Source organism: Schistocerca gregaria, chromosome 8 (assembly GCF_023897955.1).
Source record: "Schistocerca gregaria isolate iqSchGreg1 chromosome 8, iqSchGreg1.2, whole genome shotgun sequence".
NCBI classification, from domain to species: domain Eukaryota; kingdom Metazoa; phylum Arthropoda; class Insecta; order Orthoptera; family Acrididae; genus Schistocerca; species Schistocerca gregaria.
In genome coordinates this window covers 145,399,918-145,421,276 of record NC_064927.1, presented here as the reverse complement: position 1 = coordinate 145,421,276, position 21,359 = coordinate 145,399,918, and the positions used below count along the sequence as shown (strand labels likewise).

Genomic DNA, 21,359 nt, shown 5'->3' with positions numbered 1-21,359 from the left:
TATTTTTCAATACAATGACACTCTAGATCAGCAATTTACAAGTATGACTTGTATTAACTACGGTACTGATCTATCAAAATGTCGAGCAACTATTAAACACAAAATATCACACAAATCGGTTACATGACAAGCATACAGAAATACGTAATTTGATAAAAAGTAAATAAATATATGGAAGCAAATTAAGCAAATAATGAAAGTAGAAGTTCAGTTATCCCTGATTCAAAAGTAAAAATTTGCTAAGTATTTTATGTACACTTAGTAATTTCAATTTCTGTTCACCAACATCAAGTATAAATAATCAAAATCAAAAATTAATGTAAGTAAGCAGCACAAACATTTGTTTAAATCTATTGATCACCAGACTTTTCTATCCTACTCTGTATATGTAGAACACAGTTTGTGGTCACTCTCACTGGTGGCAACGCAGACACCAGTCGAACATACAGTCAGTTTCCAAGATCAATGACAGTGGAGTTCACGAAGTGAACAGCTAACCAAAAACAAAGTTCAGAGTATAATGAAGTTGTCATAAGCAAGCACAAGCCACCAAGGGAGCAATCTCAGTAAGGACATAATACTGGCAAGATCAATAACTCTATTAATCGATGGCACATATGAAAAGATTCAAGGAATTAGAGAGACTGACTGGTAAGTGCAAGGCCACGGCATTTATGATACACTCGCATCAGTGAATGGGCCTCTGCAATACGCCTGAAACTGCAGTGTGGGAGGAAAGCTGCAGCCTGTGTATCAAGTTGAAGTATCTTTGAGCTGTCTTGCATATCAATACTTGGAGAGAACTGGGAATCTGAATCACTGTTGGATGCTACATAAACAATGCCCAGAAATCACCTAAACACAAGATTAGACACCTACATAGTTTTCCTCAACTTTTGTTGTTCCTGTTAGAATTTTTCCAATCAAAATGTCATTGCTAAACAAGACATTATACAAATAACAATAAATTAGGCTTCCACACTCATCTGTATTATTAATGCTTTGCCCTTTTTTAAACACTGCACTTTGCACACATTCATTGCACTGGCTAACACTCAAATTTCTAGCACTGGAAATGTTGGTGTGCAGAAGGTGCAAACGGCAGCCCCTCCACCCCCCTCCCTACACTGACTTGTGGGGGCAGTGTTGAACCTCTGACCTGTCAGCTGTACATCATCATGTTGTTGCATTGGATCAGTGCAGTGACCTCATGGTATGGTGGCTACCTCATGAGTGGCCCCACTTTCGAGTTTTGCTGACACTTTCATGAGCAAGAGCACCCACAATAATACATGAAAGGGGCACTATCAGTCTCTGTCGATGTGCTCGGTGAGCTGCCATTGATAGACCTGTGTTGTTGGTAAATGTGTGCATCTGGGAAACACTAATTATAGATGGTTGTTGTTCCATGTCTGTCTGCTTGTATGTCCATAGCACACATTCCAGGCACCTGACATCATCTTGCCCCTCTGCTGGACTCAACAAACCACCACGACACTGGCTCATTGATACATGATGCATCGCTGTGCCTGGCTGTGTGGGCTTGGACTAGCCAATCCACACGTGCACTGTAGAACCACCACCTCCGTTGGTCTCACAGCATCCCCATGGAACAGCTGAAATACCACAAACACCAGCTACTGTGTAAACTTGGCACCTGTACGCACAGCATTCTATTAGCCTACTTCCAATGGGCCTACAGATGCAGTTAAAAAAAACAACCTATATCACTGACACATCTGCAGAATCCAATCACTGTATAGTACGTTCCTAATCTACAATGGTCCAATACGGCACATCTGAAGCTAGTCACCTGTTGGCATACTAGTGTTATGAGTACCTTATGGCAAGTGATTGAAGGGTGGTGAAATAACAAGCAGCCCATATGGCACTGGACAACCACATCTCATCACAAAATGTAGATGTCAAAGGAGCCCCTACTGTGCAAACCAGGATAGGCAGCAACCCATAGCAGATCTGACAACAGATTACAATGCTGGTGCAGACACTAGTGTTTCGGAGAACAGCATTGAAACGCCATTGTGGATCTCAGAGCTCCACATCACCTGACCCCTACGTGTTCATTTGTTGACCCAACGCCATAGTCAGTTATGATTGCAGTGGGCACTGCATCACTGATTTTTCACTGTGGATCAACAGAAATGTGTCACCTGTCGAATGAATCACATTTCTTGTTACAACAGGTCAATGGCTGGGTCCTTACACGCCATCATCCAAGTGAATGGCTGGACGAAACATGCACTGTTCCACAGATGCTGAGCGGTGAGGGCAGAATTATGCTATTGAGTACACTGAATTGGGCTTCTATGGAATCTGTGATAGCAATGAAAGGCATCATGACAGTAGTGAATTACCTGACTGCCTTATTGCAGACCACCCGCATTGCTTCATGTCTGAAATCTCCCCCTACGGAGATGACACCTTCCAGCAGGGTCACAGTCCATGTTGCAAGGTTAGAATCATGCTACAGTGGTTTGAGGTGCATTTTAGTGAACTCCCACTGATGTCTCAGGCATCAAATGTGCTTCATCTGTATCCTTTTGCTTTCGCTTTTGCCTTTGTCCTGCAGTTTCGCAGGGTCAGCATTGTCACAATCTGATTTGGCACGATTAATTTGAAGGGGTGGCTGGATGCCCTTCCCGCTGCCACCCTGTATCCCCCAGGATGGAAGCAGTGTACCCCAGCTGTCTGTGTCTAGTGTAATTCATAGTGCAAATGTGTCTCAAATCTCTGTGAGTAGTGTAACTGAGGTGGGATCTGGGACCATCACAGTATTCATCTAGTGAGATGTGGAAAACCGCCTAAAAACAACATTCAGGCTGGCTGACACATATACCGGCTCTCATCATTAAGTGCCTGATCAGTACCCATTAGAACATATATTGGGCACCATCTGTATGCCCGTGAACCACCATCCTGTAATTCGTAAGAACTGCTTGACCCATGCATACACACAGAATCTCTGCTGTACTATGTCTGAAAAGTGGAACAACGTGCCATTAAAAAGTGATCATAATGTTTTGGCTCATCAGTGTATTTAATTATTGTGACTTTTCTAACATGCCAACCAGCGAGCCATCCGCTGTCTATTATATACTCACAGGTCAGTTCATCCAACATCATCTTGTGTCTCCTGTGACAATGTTTTAAATTAAAACTTTTTTCACACTTGTACATCATCCTACCTAAATTTAGGTAATCTGTTCAGTTGGCTGCACATTCATCCATCTGTCTCACTGCAAAATGTTTCCTTTTTTTTTTTTTTTTTTGTCGCACCATTTTTCGGGTATTGATCTGCACAAAAATGTCACTGGCTGTAGTCTCCCTCCCAGTCGAAATCTGTTGCAATCCCTACTGCGAGCTTGCAATTCTTCCAAATCAGTTAATGCTATGTTGTTTACTCCTGTATTGATGTTTCCAGTCTCTTTTTTTTTTTGTGAAATACCCATTATGAAGTTACACAAGTTACTATTGGTAGAGGTTACAATGGCAGCAGCCACTGTTAATTACATCTTGACCTTGGCAATTTGTATCTCTCTTTATTCATCAATTTCAGCTAATGTTCTATCCATTAGTTACTTAGTGCTTTTGTTCATAATTTCCATTAGTCTTGCTATGTGCACCTACGTGTCTACCTCTTTCTGGCCTCCAGTACCTCTCAATGTTGATTTTCATTCTATTCCTTCATTTTGTAAATCATCTTGCCGCAGATGCGAAATTGATGTACTACTCTCTTGCTCATGAAATAAAGAGTCTGCTGTGCTAGTTCTAAATATTTATGCAATTCCTCAATCTGGATCTACATTTCTCTTGCCCACGACTATTTCAGTTCCCAAATTGTATAACTTAAATTACTTTAACAATCCATCTCAATATTTTCCTCCACAACTTTAACTACTATATCCCCATCACAATGATTCTCACTTTCAGACATAGTACATTAGTTTATTTACAACACAAGAGCAAAATACACTTCTATTTCTACTAAATGATACCTACAGCCATAATGGCACATGCAACCTACTGTGCGAATAACCTTTTCGCGATACATGATTATCAGCTTGAGAACATAGCTCACTGCACTGCCATCATCAATTCATCGTGATTGCAATGTCTAGTACCACTTCAATTCATCTTCTTTCTGCTTGATGATGGTGTCCGCTGTTTCCCATGTATGATACATCTCCTGCACATGTCAGAAATTGCTGCTGTTCTCACTAGTTATATTCCTGTTGTTACATTGCATAGCTCCGTACAGCTCCTTTCCACAAGTATCGAACCATAAAATAGCAACATTATACAGAATGCCATGAATATGTTCTTGCCCCATACTTTTGAATGAACCAATGGTGTTCCTTAAAATTTGCTATCAAATCTTTGGGGTGGAGACTTACAACAGCTTCGATCACACATGCCTAATCATACCACACTCATTTACTTTGATGAACCTGACAAAGTTCAAAAATAAGTTACAGATGATTCAATATTCCTATTGCTGTTGTTGTTGTTGTTGTGGTCTACAGTCCAGAGACTGGTTTGATGCAGCTCTCCAAGTTACTCTGTCCTGTGCAAGCTTCTTCTTCTCCAAGTACCTACTGCAACCTACATGCTTCTGAATCTGCTTAATGTATTCATCTCTAGGTCTCCCTAAATGATTTTTAGCCTCCACACTGCCCTCCAATACTAAATTGGTGATACCTTGATGCCTCAGAGAATGTCCTATCAACCGATCTCTTCTCCTAGTCAAGTTGTGCCACAAATTCCTCTTCTCCCCAATTCTATTCAGTACCTCCTCATTATTTGCATGATCTACCCATCCAATCTTCAGCATTCTTCTGAAGCACCACATTTTGGAAGCTTCTATTTTATTCTTGTCTAAATTATTTATTGTCCATGTTTCACTTCCATACATGGCTACACTCCATATACATACTTACAGAAACAACTTCCTGACACTTAAATCTATACTCGATGTTAACAAATTTCAGAAATGCTTTCCTTGCCATTGCCAGTATACGTTTTATATCCTCTCTACTTCAACCATCATCAGTTATTTTGCTCCCCAAATAGCAAAACTCAAGTGCTACTTTAAATGTCTTATTTCCTAATCTAATTCCCTCAGCGTCATCTGATTTAATTTGACTACATTCCATTAGCCTTGTTTTGCTTTTGTTTATGTTCATCTTATATCCTCCTTTCAAGACACTGTCAATTCCGTTCAATTGGTCTTCTAGGTCTTTTGCTGTCTCTGAGAGAATAACAATGTCACTGGCAAACCTCAATGTTTTTATTTCTTCTCCATAGATTTTAACTCCTACTCCGAATTTTTCTTTTGTTTCCTTTACTGCTTGCTCAATATACAGATTGAATAACATCAGAGATAGGCTACAACCCTGTCTCACTCCCTTCCGAACCACTGCTTCCCTTTCATGCTCCTCAACTCTTACAACTGCCATCTGGTTTCTGTAGAAATTGTAAATAGCCTTTTGCTACCTGTACTTGACCCCTGCCACCTTCAGAATTTGAAAGAGAGTATTGCAGTCAACATTGTCGAAAGCTTTCACTAAGTCTACAAGTGCTAGAAACGTAGGTTTGCCTTTTCTTAACCTAGCTTCTAAGATAAGTCGTAGGGCCAGTATTGCCTCATGTGTTCCAAAATTTCTACGGAATCCAAACTGATCTTCCCTGAGGTCGGCTTCTAACAGTTTTTCCGTTTGTCTGTAATGAATTTGCCTCAGTAGTTTGCAGCCGTGAAACAAATTAAATAATTAAATAAAATTTCAATTAAATACTCCTCTCAATGTACTATCAAAGATTTTCTGTCTTAATTTCGCGTATTCCTACTTCTCAGCCCATTCTATCATGGTATCCTTACAGCAGCCATGTGTGTGAGAGATGTGATTCTGCAAATGTTTGTGTGTTTTCTGCATCTGGAGAAGGACCTAGGCCGAACCTGAACATATCTAGCATTTATTTTTATTGTAGCTCAACATCTCCTCTGTGTATTGCGTAACAATCAATTACTTCCTTGTCTGGCTTCTACTACAAATTTTCCCCATTTCTTCATTGACTGACTAATTTCCAGCACCATATAAGCTCTTCTTAACTATATTCAGGTCATGGTGTATATGGAAACAAGGTAAAAAAATTCCCAGCTATCTCGGCCAAGAAGACACTTTTCCCCAGGTGAAAATTCACTTTTTCCCATTTCATGTGACAGCATACTTTCCCTTGGAACTAGGAAATGTCTCAATCCTTTGAATAGTAAAGGTTTTATATACCAGCGCAGAATTTCCTGGCACTTTAGATAACAAAACCCAGCAATTTATATAAAAAAGGGCATGTTTTGGGAACATCTTTGATGTGCAGCAAAATGTGCACTGCATTTTTCATATAACAAAAGGATCAATACAAAGTCCACCAAGCACAGCACATTAATTTCCGAACTACTGAAATCCAGACAGCGATGCTTTGTTGTCAGCCAATCACAGCTCACATCATGTGATCTCACCAGCCACTGACAGTTGATATTCAAAGCAAAGAACATATGATGTAGTTAGCCCACAGCAACATCACTGTTAAGCAGCTCAAACACACAAATAGGAAAAGTTAATGGTTTAATTTATATACACAAGAGTCTACGTATAAGAAAAGCTGAGCTTTCACTTACGACATCACTCTTTTTTGCTTGTGTTATCTTTTAAGATACATCAAATACAAATGGGCAGGTAAAGTTTTAAATAAAGAAGTAAATGTCTGGTCTTCTGCATACAAAATTTTGCTAAGAGGCTGCTCCTCAAAGTGTTAAGTTTTGAATGAGAGTCAAACACTCTGAGATCTAAGAAATTCATCTCATGTAACACAATTCAACTTGTGTAAAAGGAAATTTACTTTGAAAGTAATAGTTCTCAAGCCACCATTCACAATATTTTCCCACGACCTGGTAAAAATGTAAACAGTTGTGACGTCATGCTCATCGAAAGCAGTTTGTTGTTATGAAGTATTGCAAACTCTTCATGCTGAAGTCTTTGACACTTTTTGCTGTCGGCAGAAGTTTGTGTGTGCACTGTGTTTTGTTGTTGTAAATGGATCATTTTCTTTACAACTTAAGTTTTATTTTGGTGTTTTTCTCTCATTTATGTTTTATTGCTGCATATTACTTGGCAGTAGTGAGCTAAAGTAAAATTCCTTGTTGGATTAGTAGTTCTTACCACTGAAAATTACAAAAATTTAACTGAAAACTAAACCAATGAAAAATTTCTGTGTTTTTCCCAGTTGTCCCAGAGCATATACACTCTGTCAGATGCTCTGTTACCAGAAAATGAATTACTTCAATTCATTGGTAGTGAGTAAAATTCACTGGAGGGAAAAATCCATCTGTGTAAAGAAGCCAATGCGTCTGAATATGATTTACATACAAGTTAACACCTGCCTCTATGCCATACTGTCTATAAATAGGTATGTTGGTCAGATATCTATAGTAAAGGAAAAATAAAGTTATGAATTCAGCTACTACTAAGACAGACTTTCCTTTACTCATTAGATTAATCACTGATGGAATCAACCAAATAAGTCAATGATACTACAGTGGTTCTGTACTGTAGACATAAATAGTATGGATAAAGTGAAGAGAAAACCAACGAACTCCATGTGGCCACAATATAAAGGACGATTCTCAATTATCTGTCTTAAAGTAACGTCAAATAACATAAGAGTTTTACTTATTTGAAATACTTTATTTTCAGTTACATGACTGACAGGATATCGAGTTTCTTTCTACAAATGTTCCATGTGGCTTCCGTATCATACAGCCAGTATGCCATCTGTACAAAATTTCTCCCCAAATGCATGAGGGCATGCTACTCGTGAGCAACCTTGACCTTTCTATCAATGTGCCATGCAACCTGTTTCCACAAAACGATCATGCAATGCTTTTATAGTCTTTGCCTGAGGCAGTGCTTTGTGATTCTCCATTCTGAACCATTTTCTTACAGCTAGTGACTGTGTTTCATGGCAACATAAGCAACACTTTGCACATTCCATCGCACTATAAGTCTCCATTGTTACTGCGATCACGTACTGCTTCCGCATTTCAAATAAATGGAGTGTCATCTGGAGGTGTAGGATTCAAACTTGAGAACAGGGTGCGTGCGAGGTTTGAAGTGCTCCCAGAGAATAATTAGTCAGTGATTGCCAAATAATTTATTGCACTTTTAGCAACCAAATTAGAATAAGTATGTAGTTGGTAGAAATGGTTAAGAGAGTCATATTCAACATCCATGAGGTACTTTGCCATGCAGTTTCTTCAACTGATGCTAAAGGATATCTTCATTGCCAAAAAATAATAATGACTTGACATAGAGGATATGCCTTTCCTCAAATATAAAGGCTGTGCAGGTTTGAGGCTAGGATCAATAGTTAACAATATTTATGCCTTTAGATCAGTGCAGGGATTCTGCAACATCAGTAATGCTTGAAATAACAGGAAGTCTGTATAAATCTCCCGTTCCATGAGGTATGATATAGAGTCTAATGTTTTATCGACCTGAATCATCTTCTCTTTCTTGAAATAAGAGAACTCTCATAACTTGTGATAGTTTTTTGAGAGTCCAGCAATTCATACGGGCACAATAAGATGAACAAAAAATGGCTCTGAGCACTATGGAAGTTGAGGTCATCAGTCCCCTAGAACTTAGAACTACTTAAACCTAACTAACCTAAAGACATCACACACATCCATGCCCGAGGGAGGATTAGAACCTGCGACCGTAGCAGTCACGCGGTTCCAGACTGAAGTGCCTAGAACCACTCGGCCATAAGATGAAAAAGTGCACTGTCTACAAAGATGGGTAAGATGAGCTAATCAAATGCATTACGCCAGAGCTTAGATACTTAAAGCAATGCAAGAATGTAAATCTTTACATTATAAATATGGCAAAGACATGCTGCCGCTATTCCAGCTACCTCGCCTTTCAATTGCAGCAAATTTCTCAGCTAATTTTGCAAAAAGTTTTAATACCAATAGTAAGAAGTGTTAGATCACTGCGCTCTTCTTTTAAAGAGTTCTCTAATGCCATTTAAAAAATATGTAATTTCATTTGAAAAATAAAAACAGTTCCCTCAATATACAGCTGATACAAGAGTTAACAACATTAACTGTGCTATAAAAGCATGTGTTCTTCTACAAATTATTATTTGTCAATAATGTCATTTCTGGAATCCCTGTGACAGTGAAGTACCTGGCAGTATTATACTTTTTGATTATATCATGTCAATGTTACTAAAAACCTACAATAAATTCATGCAGTACTTAAGGACTATGTTTTGTTCAATAGAATACCAACACAGTATGAATGTGTGTTAGATTGATCTTAATGGATATACCTTATGTTGTGCTTTCTCTTGCTTGTTTGTGGCTCCTGGTTGTGCACCAAGTACTGATAAACCTTGTTGCAACAGTTGCTGCAGAGGCACGCTCTGAACTGGAGCAGATTCAATTACAACCCCTTCACTGGATGTCTGGTGTTTTTGCTGCAATAAGACATGTTGGTAACAGTAGTCAATAATACAATGACAAATAAGTAATGGTAAAAGAAAACTATACTTCCTAGTTTTTATTTCCAATGACAAATAATTGGTGGAATTTTTGATACCAAAAGAACAAGTTATTGCAAGCAGTTTGGACAATTATTGAAAAATTTGCTTGACGATGATCCAACAGTGTCCAAAACAAATTGATCTTCTTTGCACTGATGTCAAAGTTTTTCCACACTCTTCAAACACTGGCAGGCAAGTGTACAAAAGGTAGAATTGTTAAAGGCCCTATTGCCACTTTCAAATTCCTGTAAGATTGGTATTCTGACCACAGTGAAAGAATATTCGGAATAACGCACTGGATTCAGAACATGACCAGGTACTTCTGGACCTGCAACTTGCTGCAGATAGCAGGACTAAATAGACAACATTCACATTAAAAAAAAACTGCTTCTGGCATTTTTTATTTAGGAAGAATAAATGACAAAGTGCTAGACTGTCATTATACATTAAAGAAATTGGAAGAGGAATTAAATAATATCACAGGGGATTATAGCATGATCGTCTGAAGTACAGCAACAATGAGGACCAGAATTAAAACCAGAACATGTGTTTTGACACAGAGAAACAGGACATGGAAGTAATTCAGACGCAATCTTTATGCTAAACTAGAAAACAAAAACAATATTTTGGATCGAAGGACTCTTAAGAGAACAACTAAACTTCTTTAGAAATAAAAATATTCCACAGAAATCATTCAGGTTCACGCATCAACATGCTCACAGTTTCATAAAGAGTTAGAAGACCTAAACAAAATGAAAGCTAATCTCATGACAAATATGTTAATTGGGGGAGGGGACTTTAATGTGCAAACAGGGGGAAAATAAAATAATAAATCTTCTGCGGGTAGCTTACGATAAATGAACAGCAATGAAATCATATATCAGTTAGCCTATATAATTTGCTGGGAACAAAAGTATATGCCCTGTGAGCATTATTTTAGAAGATAACAAGTAAATAACAGATTTCACATGGAGTAAACAGAACTAAAAATGAAACTGACCATCTTTCAGCAAACAATAAAGAATGCTTACAGAGATGTGATTGTCCTGCATTACTTTTGGATTGTAACTGATCAGAAATGCACATGCCACAAAGTAAAATTATACAGCAAGAAATAAACAGAACATTCAGAGAGGTAGGCAGAAATATAGATGAAGAGAGTTTATGTAAGAGTAGGGAATAGATCGCATAATCAAATTGGTAGTGCCCGAGGGGAACAATACCCCGTGAAAAATGGTCAATACATGAAGCCATTCGGATTCTGTGCAACCCTCCAAAACAAGCATAAGGGAAGAGTTGGAGCTAGAATCTCTACAAAGATTAAAATTAAATGGCTTTCAGAATAGGCAACATAAAGATACACTGACTGAGACCAGTGGACTTAAAAAGGTAATGGAGGAAGTTAAGGAGAGAAGCAGCTGGATGCTGGCCAAGCGAGAAACAAAATTCAGAGATGAAAATATTGTGGTGTCACACAGCTACACAGTGCTGAAAGGAAAATCATGCAAGGCACAATTAATACCTTCACTGAATGTTGGCAATGGTAATGTTGCTAGTGGCAGTGCCACTACAGCAGAGTTACTAAACATGGGTCACCAAAATTTCTTCACCAATGATGACGAGATAAATGTTTCAGAATTCGAATTGAGAATAACTGCTAACAGAATAACTTAGAAGTAAATATACTCAGTGTAGTGAAGTAGTTAAATCATTTAACAAAGGTAAGTCCTCCAATCCAGATTCAGGGTTGCTACAGGTTTCGCCAAGTGAAATTCCCTAATATTTCCCCTATTTCCAGAAAATTTTTCCCTGACAAATTTTGAGATCTCATGGGTAAACAAAGACAAAAGTTGACAAAAAATGTACGGGCTTCCTTATTTCTCCCTGTTTCGTTTTGGGGCGCAAAAACAACTAGGGTCATACTAGCCCATGTCAAAAAAGTGAAACACGAAGACAAAGAGAGGAGTTAAAAATGACTACATGTCAATCCCAAACGACGGAAGAAAAGACAGCTAATGACAGGGACATTGAGAAAGGCCTATGAAATCACAACAGAGAAAAGGTGGTCCTGAACTAAAAATTAAATGGCTTTCACCATACTGCTATAACAGATAAAAAGTAAAACGCAGTTGACAGCCCACGCGTCATTCGCTAAAACAGGCAATAACTTAAACGACAAATCCATATGAGAATGTAAATGGTCAAAAAGGAGCATCCCATCAGGAAACAGCAGCCAGATAAAAGTTGGACACAATGTGCACAAAGTGGTGGGGGAGCACCACTTAACAAATGGCGATGGCTAAAAAGGCAGTGTCCAATATGCAACATAGTTAAAATGCCCTCCTCATGGTGGAGGGCCGAGAGGAGGCCGTCCAAGCCACTGGGAGAAGCTTAATAACCCAGAGCTTAGTCCCATGAAGGGATGACCAGTGGCGATGCCAAAGTGACACCACCTCCTGACAGAGAGCAACAAGAGATCATCAGAGGGAATATAAGAAGTATTGGGCTGAGGTACGAGGAATGCAGCTTTGGCAGCAGCCCTAGCAGCCTCCTGTCACAACAACACGATCTGAAACCCACATAAACATCACAGCTGCTCCATAAAGAGTGAGCAAGTGAAAGATTTCCTGGACCCATTGCACTAGGGATGGACGATGTACAGAGCACAGAGACTTTGAAGGGCACTGCGAGAGTCTGAATAGTGACACAATTGAAAAGACTGTGTCGCTGGATGTACTCCGTGACTTGATACAGGGCAGACGATAACAAAAAATGTTGTAGAAGCATAAACAAACCTCCCATAGTCTAGTTACGAACAGACAAGGGACCGGTACAAACGGTGAAGAATGGTTCGATCTGCACCCCAGGATGTACCATTGATGACATGCAGGACACTGAGGGACTTCGTTCAGCGGCTGCTAGGTAAGACATGTGGGAGGACCAAGATACTTTCCTGTCGAGCAGGAATTTTATAATTTAAACAAATGAAAGACCAACAGGTCCAAGACTTAAAGATGATGGGAGAAACCAACAGTGCTGCCAGAAATTCATACAACCGTTTTTGTCAGTGGAAAAACGAAAGCCACTGTCGATGCCCTATAAGTAAAGGTGATCAAGACATTGCTGAAGATGCTGCTCAATGAGACAGGTCCATGAAGAATTGCAATAGAGATGGCAAAATCATCAACTAAAAGGGAGCCGGAAATGCCCAGCGGAAGACAGGCCATTATTATAGCGTTAATGTCGATAGCAAAGAGAATGATGCTCAGGGCGGAACCCTGAGGCACACCGTTTTCTTGGATAAAGGTGTCTGACAAGGCAAAACCCACATGTACCTCGAAAACTCGGTCTTTTAAAAATTCCTCAAGGAAATACGACAGGTGGCCACAGAAGCCCCACATGTAGAGAGTACAAAGGATACCAGTCCTCCAGCAAGTGTTGTAGGCTTTCTCCAAATCAAAAAACACAGCCACAGTCTGGGATTTCCATAGAAAACCATTCATGACATGGGTAGACAAAAGTGACAAGATGGTCAACTGCTGAAGAGCACACTCGAAATCCACAATGTGCAGTGGTTAGTAAATAGCAAGACTCGAGTTACCATACCAGCCGGGCATGAATCATACGTTCTATCACCTTGCAAACACAGCTGGTGAGAGAGACGGGGCGATAGCAAGAAGGAAAGTGTTTGTCCTTACCAGGCTTAGGTATGGGTACGACAGTGGCTTCGTGCCAGTGTCTGGAAAACATGCCCTCTGCCTAGATACGGTTGTATGTGTTAAGCAGGAACAGCTTATCTGCAAGTGAAAGGTGGTGCAACATTTGAAAGTGAACAGGGTCTGCCTCAGGACAGAGGATTGGAAGAACTGAGAGCATGATCTAGCTTCCTCAGCACTGCAACACTCACGATTCTGAAAAGACAAGGGTATCATCAGAGCCTCCTCTGCTCGTTTCCAATGGAGGAAGGCAGGGTGATAGTGGGAGGAGCTTGAAATTTCCGCAAAATGGCAGCCCAAGGTGTTGGAGACATAGGGTACATAATAACACCATCTGCTACTGTCAGGCCGAAAATTGGGGAATAGATCTAGGTCCCAGAGAGCTGGTGGAGGTTGGCACACACGAGAAGAGGGGGTGGAACTGTTAAAAGAACTAGTGAATGAAATCCAGCAAGCTTTGTGGTTATCCAGAAGAACATGAACTGTGTTGCATCATGCCTCAGTTCACCAAGGGAGCGGGACACGGCGTGGTAAAGAGGAAGTGCAAGGAATGGAATGCAACGGTAACGATAATGTTTGTAAGATATTGCACCTGGGCATCACAACAGGGGAAATCTCGTTCATCGAAAGTCATCAGGGAGGAGTAAAGTCCCCAGTCGGCCTTAGTAAGCTGTCATTTGGGTGAGCACGGAGGCAGGGTAGGAGTCAGAAAATGGAAAGCACACAGGAAATGGTCGCTCAAGTAGATGACAGAAAGAACGGACCACTCAAGATGATGTGCAAGATAGGCAGCGCAGAAGGATAGGTCCAAATGGGAACAGATGTGCAAGGAGTCTGAAAGCAACACGGGTGCTCCTCTGTTAAGATAGAAAAGGTTAAGTTGATTAAGAAGGTCAGCCAAGAGGACACCTCTCAGACAGGTTCAGGAAGAACCGCAAATGGGATGGCGCACATTAAAAAGTCACCAAGCAACAGAAATGGGTGAGGTACCTGCCCAATAAGCTGGAGGAATTTGGCCCTGGTGACATCAAATGATGGAGGGCTGTAAATGATACAAAAGGAAAATGTCAATTGAGGAAGGAAAAGGCAAACTGCAACAGCCTGAAGACAGGTAGTTAGGGAGATAGGTTGACTATGAACATCATCTTGTATGAGCAGCATGACTCCCTGATGAGATGGAATGCTGACCTCGGGCGAAAGGTCAAAACGGACACAGAAGAAATGCAAAAGCTCAAAGCAGTCATGAGGACTCAATTTTTTTCCTGAAGGCAGAATACAAGTGGACGCTGTGATTCTTTTAAAAAAGAGCCATAAATCCTCTTTGTTGGATCAAAGGCAGCCAACGTTCCACTGGAGGAGGAAAATATGAAAAGGTGTCACCTCAGTGGATACCAAGTGCCAGCCTGTGAAGACTCAAAGCTACAGGGCACAGAGCAAGAGGATCCTGCTCCATGAGGTCCACAGAAGTGTCGGCTTTCTTCTGTTGTTGGACTGCAGAGTCTAGGGCAGAAGAACAGTTGATGGTGTGCACCAGCAACACAGGGGCCGGCTGGGAGAAGGTATCACATGGGAACACTGCTGAAGAGGATCTTCGAGTCGGCAAAAGAGAAAACTGTTTGCCTTTGTTGGACTTCTTTGAGCCTTCCTTGTTTAGCAGAGGGAGACTTGTGTTGGTTGGCTGGAGAGACGTTGCAAGTCTTCCTTCTGTCCTTTCCGGCCTGCCGGTTGTGAAGCAGGTGACGTGAGGCAAGAGTTTGATGGCTTGTTGCACAGCTGAATCAGGGGACTGAAATGCTACCATGACACTGAACAATTTCACAACCTCCGAGCTGAATATGAGGTCATATGTCTGTGTGACCATGTCCTTCATGGAGCGAAATGTAGCAAGAACAGTATTGTAAGTGCCAAATGGTAGAATGCAGGGTTTGCAACTAGCCAATAACTTGCGAGCAACAGAGTAAGGAACTTTTTCCTTTACCCAGATCTCCTGTACTGCCAACTTATCGAGATACATGGAACAATCTCAAGAGGTGGCGGCATTGTCACCAGTACAGCTGATGCAGCAGGAAGAATGAGGCGTACAACAGCTCTCATATGCATCTTTATTACAGGTTACACATTTGGCCAGGTGTTGACAAGGCATTCGAGTGTGGTTGAATTGATGATACTGGTAGCACCGCAACGGGTTCAGAATGTACAGTCAAGACATTCGAGTGTGGTTGAATTGATGACACTGGTAGCACCGCAACGGGTTCAGAATGTACAGTCGGTCTGTAAGAATCTCACAGCCTGCTTTGATCTTAGATGTAAGAACCACTCTATCAAAAGTGAGAAGGAGAGTGCATAGGCATGCACTTTTTTCATCACCCGATGGACTGCAATGACACCCTGATAAGAGAGATATGTACGGATTTCTGCCTCGGTCAGACCATCGAACAGCCCGCTGTAAAGAACACTACAGGAAGAATTCAGCATTTGATGGGCCTCGACAAGAACAGGATAGCCATGGAGGAGCGAAGCTGCAAGCAGTTGTTATGCTTGAGAATCCAAAGTAGGCTCCAAAAGCGAAGTGGCATTGTGTAAATGAGAGCAGGATTTCACAGGGACAGCAGTTGCATCAACACCTCACCTTTCTGAATAATAAACTGATTTGCCGTTGCGAAGGACTGACTGTCTTCTGTACATGAAACCTGGAGGAACTGTGGTGCAGCTGGGAGGGTTTTTGAATTGCCTGTCTCATTCTGTTTACATTTTGTAGACGCTGATTGTAAAGATGATTGGCTCACTGCGAGAAAATCCTCCATGATTACCAGCGTCTCTAATGGCATGCTCCTTCTAACTGGGGGACCCCCTTCACATGGGGGCGCAACCACCTTAGGTGATTGTTCACACCTCCCTAACACGTGACAGAAGGACCAATCGGCAATTTGGGAAGGTAGCAGCTCAGGAAATTACCCCTCCCTGGGCCTAACCTGTACCAAAGTGTATGTGCGAACCCTACCTGTCAACCTGGGGCTGGGAATTATGAGCTACCTAGGCACCTGTTAAGTGTCAGACATTTGGGCCAAAATTCAAGAGTGCACAAGAAGGGGGAAAAAAGGGGGGGGGGGGGAAGAAGAAGAAGAAGAAGAAGAAGAAGAGCAGCCTCAAATGCCAAAGTGGAGGAAGGATATGAGAAGGTGAATGAAGACAGAAAAAAGGAATGAATGATAGTGGCGAGACTGTTCTAATGTCAGCTACAGACAGTAAAGAACATTCCCAAAAACACCCCAGACATGTTCCCCAAGGGAGGGGAAAAGGAATAGCAAGAGAATATAGATTTCTCCCCCGTGTGAGCAAAAATCTTTTATAATTAACTGTTTTTAGATAGCGAAAGCAAGGTAAGTGGTATGTGTGTTACATTAAAAACAAGGGGAGAAGCAGTAAGGAAGAGGGAGTTGGGAAGAGGCGCATGTACTCAGCTGTGCCCATCCAGTGATGACACATATCTTGGTAAACAAACCATTTAATCTACTGAGACGAAAACAAGATTTTTCCAGTGGTTCCCCCCCCCCCCCCCCCCAATTCATTTCATATTCCCTGATATCCAGAACATGTGGAAATCCTGAGATTATATGCCAATTAGGTTCATTCCACCTCATTTCATTTGAAATAATCAAAATAACCAAATCTTGTTAACCTCATGTCACAGTAGTATGTAAAAAAATTAGCTAAAGAAGGTACATAATGATAGATGGTAAAATACTTTTTCCTGAATGTTTTAATCAAAATTGTAGTTAAGGCATAATTTTGGAATTCGGTTTATTTTCACAGACTGGCGTTTGTAGAAAAGGTGAGATAAAAGTCTGTAACCACTATAAAAATTTTATGAGTAATTTTATACAGCTTCATTGTATAGATAAAAGGGCTGCATAAAATATATAATTATTAGGACCATGATAGTGGAGCATTTGATTTTTGTGAAAAAGATACCTAAAATTTAAAAAAAGAAATTTTGGAAATGACTTTCATTGGTGATTTGTAAATATACTCTAAGAGAGGAAACACACACACACACACACACACACACACACACACACACACACACACGTATTCACCACAAAGGAATTACGCAAATGGGATGGAAATCAGTACATGTGATACACATGATGTGCAGACAAATAAACAATTACAATTTCAGGAAAACTGTATGATTTATTCAAGAAAAAGAGCTTCACAAACTGAGCAAGTCATAATGCAGTGGTCTATCTCTGGCCCTTATGCACACATTTATATGGCTTGGCATTGTCTGGTGGAGTTGTCAAAATCCTGAGCTGGTTGAACAAATAGAAACCTTCACCATGTGCAAGCAGGCTTCTTGCTGAAATGAAGTCAAGGATGGACTACTGCTTGTCTTCATGCTTACCAAACCCTACCTTGCCTAGCAAGGTTTCCCAATCTCTTCCCCAACTGAGAACATCTGGAGAATTATGGGTTGATGCTCAAACCAGCTCAAAATTTTGATGATCTATCCTGCCAATTGGACTGAATTTGGTACAATATCCCACATGAGGATATTTGCATAAGGGCCAGAAGTAGACTAATGCATTATTGACATGCTCAATTTGTGAAGCTCTTTCTATTGAATAAATCATCAATTTTTTCTGAAACTGTACTCTTTTGTTTGTCTGGTTATGTATGTCGCATCTACTAATTTCCATTCCACTCAGGTAATTCCTTCGAGATGTGTTGTCTTTTTGTCTTAAGAATGTATTTAAATGAAAAATTAACAGCACTTAATATTTTTAAGATGTAGCTGACTCCCATATCTTTCCAATGACATAAAACTGAATAAAATTTATTCATAAATAAAAAATGTTATGGTATATACCTTGTCTCTAGACGCCAGTTTGTAACCATGACCCATGCTTCAAATTGGCCTCTTAAGTGTAGTCTGGATCAAAAAATCTTGGAAATATTATTACAACTCCCTTTCATTATGTACTTCTGTATACCAAATTTTCATTTGTGATATGAGGGCAATGGCTACTGCATGATTTCATATAAAACAGGCCCTTCATAAAATGCTAATACAATAGCTCCACTTGGCAATCATATTTTTCCACTCAATCATCAAATTATCCATACCTAAAGATTGGAAAGTTGCACTCGCCACACCAATACTCAAGACAGCGAACAGGAATCTGCTGAATTACAGATCGTATCACTGACATCAATTTTCAGTAGGATTTTGGAATATATACTGTGCTGGAATATTATGAATTACCTCGAAGAACATGATCTAGTTACATAAGGTCAACATGGATCCAGAAAATATTGTTCTTTTGAAGAACAACTAGGCATTTATTTGCATGAAGTAATGAGTGCTATCAACAGAGGATCTCAAATTGATTCCGTATTTCTAGATTACCAGAAGGCTTTCAACACCACTCCTCCCATGAGATTTCTAATGAAATTGTGTGACTATTTTGATCAAAAAATTCTGGAAATTTATTGTAATCCTCTTTCATTATAAACCTTTTTATGCCAAAATTTCTAAAACATCTGTAAGATGAGGACAATGGCCACCGGATGATTTCACATGAAACAGGCTCTTCAGAGTATGCTAATACAATTGCTACACACTTAGCAATCATTCACTGGATTCATGATTTCCTATCAGGAAGGTCACTGTTCACAGTAACTGACAGAAAGTCATCAGATACAATAGAAATGATATCTGGCATCCTCCAAGGAAGTGCTACAGGGCCTCTTCTATTCCTAATCTATATAAAATATTTAGGAGACCAACTGAGCAGCCCTCTTAGATTGTTTACAGATAATAAGCGTCATTTACCACCTCATAAATTCATCATAAGATCAAAAACAATTGCAACAGGATTTAGACACGATATCTGTATGATGTGATAAGTGACAACTGGCTCTAAGGGAAAAGCGTGAAGTCAGCCACATCAGTACTATAATGAATCCGTTAAATTTTGGTTACCTGATAAATTACACAAATCAAAAGGCTAGCAGTTCTCCTCAATACTTAGAGATTACAATCAAAAACAACTGAAATGTGGAACAATCACATCGGTAAGTTTGTGGGGTAAGCAAACTGAAGACTGTGATTATTGGCAGAGGAATTAGAAGATGCAACAGAACTAAAAAAATGAGACTGCTTGCATTACACTTGTCCAGCATCTCCTGCTGTGTTGTCGCAGGGTATGGTATCCACATGAAAAAGGATTATATATAATATTGCAGCGCCTGTGTTATTCTGATTACAATGTAAAGTTCATGTGATACAGCCATTATTCCTCTGAAACAGGACAAGCAACTGCATCTGGCTCAGGATCTTTATCAACAGCAGATAGCATCTGAAACATGATTGTCAAATGAACCTGGGAGGCATGTCAATCATAATCCCCTTGGAAAAGTCTTTCTCTGCCTGTTGCACTCTGGAAAGACCTCTCACTCAATCAAAGGCAAGCGGTCAACCTCATTGTGGGCACTAACCACAGCAGCCACTTTAGTAGACTGACCGGGAAACATGTGACATGCGCACCTCCCTTGGATCTGCACAAGCTCCATGACCTATACCAGCGCCGTCTGAAGCTGTGAACAAAGGGTCGCTGACTCAGCCTGCATCTGACCACAGCATTCACAATAACTATCCATACTGACTGTGTCTCACACACACAAAACTGCAAGAATTTACTAATTAAAGTACTAAGCACACAAGTAAATAAAAATAAATTGTGTATAGTTAAAGGGTTGTACAAAATATTTCAGAAACAATTGCTTTACTCTTCTGTGGTGGTGTTGAAACAGGAGCTGCCACAATTCAGAATGAATAACAGTCTTTTTTTTTTTTATCAAGGGACGATACAGCGTGCAATTCATTGACATATTTTATACCTTTTCATGATGTTCAGCATGCATGTAACCTACGTTTTTATATATTATGACAAAGATATTTGTGGATTAGTTATCACAACTGAAGAGGGCAATAAACTGTCAAAACTGATAACGTGATTGCTGCAATAATTAGGAGATACTGGCGTAACAAATGTTCATTCAAATCTGCATGGCTTCATTGCCTATCTGTTTAAACAGCTAACTGATTCCAATCCTTTGGGTCCTATGGAGACTGAGCTTTTTTATTCCATATAATGTTTTGTGCAAGAAGTTTTAGTTGCTGTTTTGTATTGTTAATGTGTGTGCAACAAATTACTTCATTTCAATCAGAAAATAGCTGTAATTTACTCTGCTGTTTGCACAAAATGATTATGAAATAGTTACAATGTCTGAAATAAATAGAAACAGATACAATGCTCAACATGTTGGAAGGAAGTAAGGAAGACTGAATCACAAAGTTCCTTTTATGACAAGTTCAAATGGTTCAAATGGCTCTAAGCATTATGGGACTTAACATCTGAGGTCAACAGTCCCCTAGACTTAGAACTACTTAAACCTAACTAACCTAAGGACATCACACACATCCATGCCCGAGGCAGGATTCAAACCTGCGACCATAGCAGCAGCGCGGTTCCGGACTGAAGTGCCTAGAACCACTCGATCACAATGGCCGGCCTATGACAAGTTCACTTAAGGCAGATCATTGAAGATTTGGACTGGATAGGTGCAGGGCAGGAAACTGTGACCTTATTCAAATGAAATAACCTGCTTTTGTCTTACTGTGTTTTAGGGAGACAGCAGAAAAATTCTCTATATGGCAGACTGCATATTCAACCCTGCTCCTCCACTGCCTTACTGCATCTGGATAAGAAAACCAGTGGAAAAACTAGAGGTCAATTACAATGCCCATATTCAGTGTCAACTCTGATTGAATGTCTACAAATATCTATAACTGAGAAAGTGTTACAAAACACCTTTTCAAAAAATATTCAGGAGTTGACTGACTGCAATCAACGTTTCCACACCCCACTACATAGAAATATTACCAACTGCCATCACAGGAACAACTTAAGTGCGGTTTGTATACCCAGAAAGGAAAGCTTGTGAATCAAGCATTAAGAA

General features: G+C 40.1%; 1 protein-coding gene across 3 annotated transcripts in view; it reads right to left on the bottom strand.

Moving 5' to 3' along the window:
- The window catches only part of LOC126284229 (uncharacterized), a 333,906-nt gene that overhangs the window by 183,383 nt on the left and 129,164 nt on the right, over positions 1-21,359 (bottom strand). For all 3 annotated transcript variants that reach the window (XM_049983005.1, XM_049983007.1, XM_049983006.1), the window contains one exon: positions 9,406-9,552. In XM_049983005.1, the coding sequence (XP_049838962.1) occupies positions 9,406-9,552 (147 nt within the window). The remainder of the gene's footprint in view (positions 1-9,405; positions 9,553-21,359) is intronic.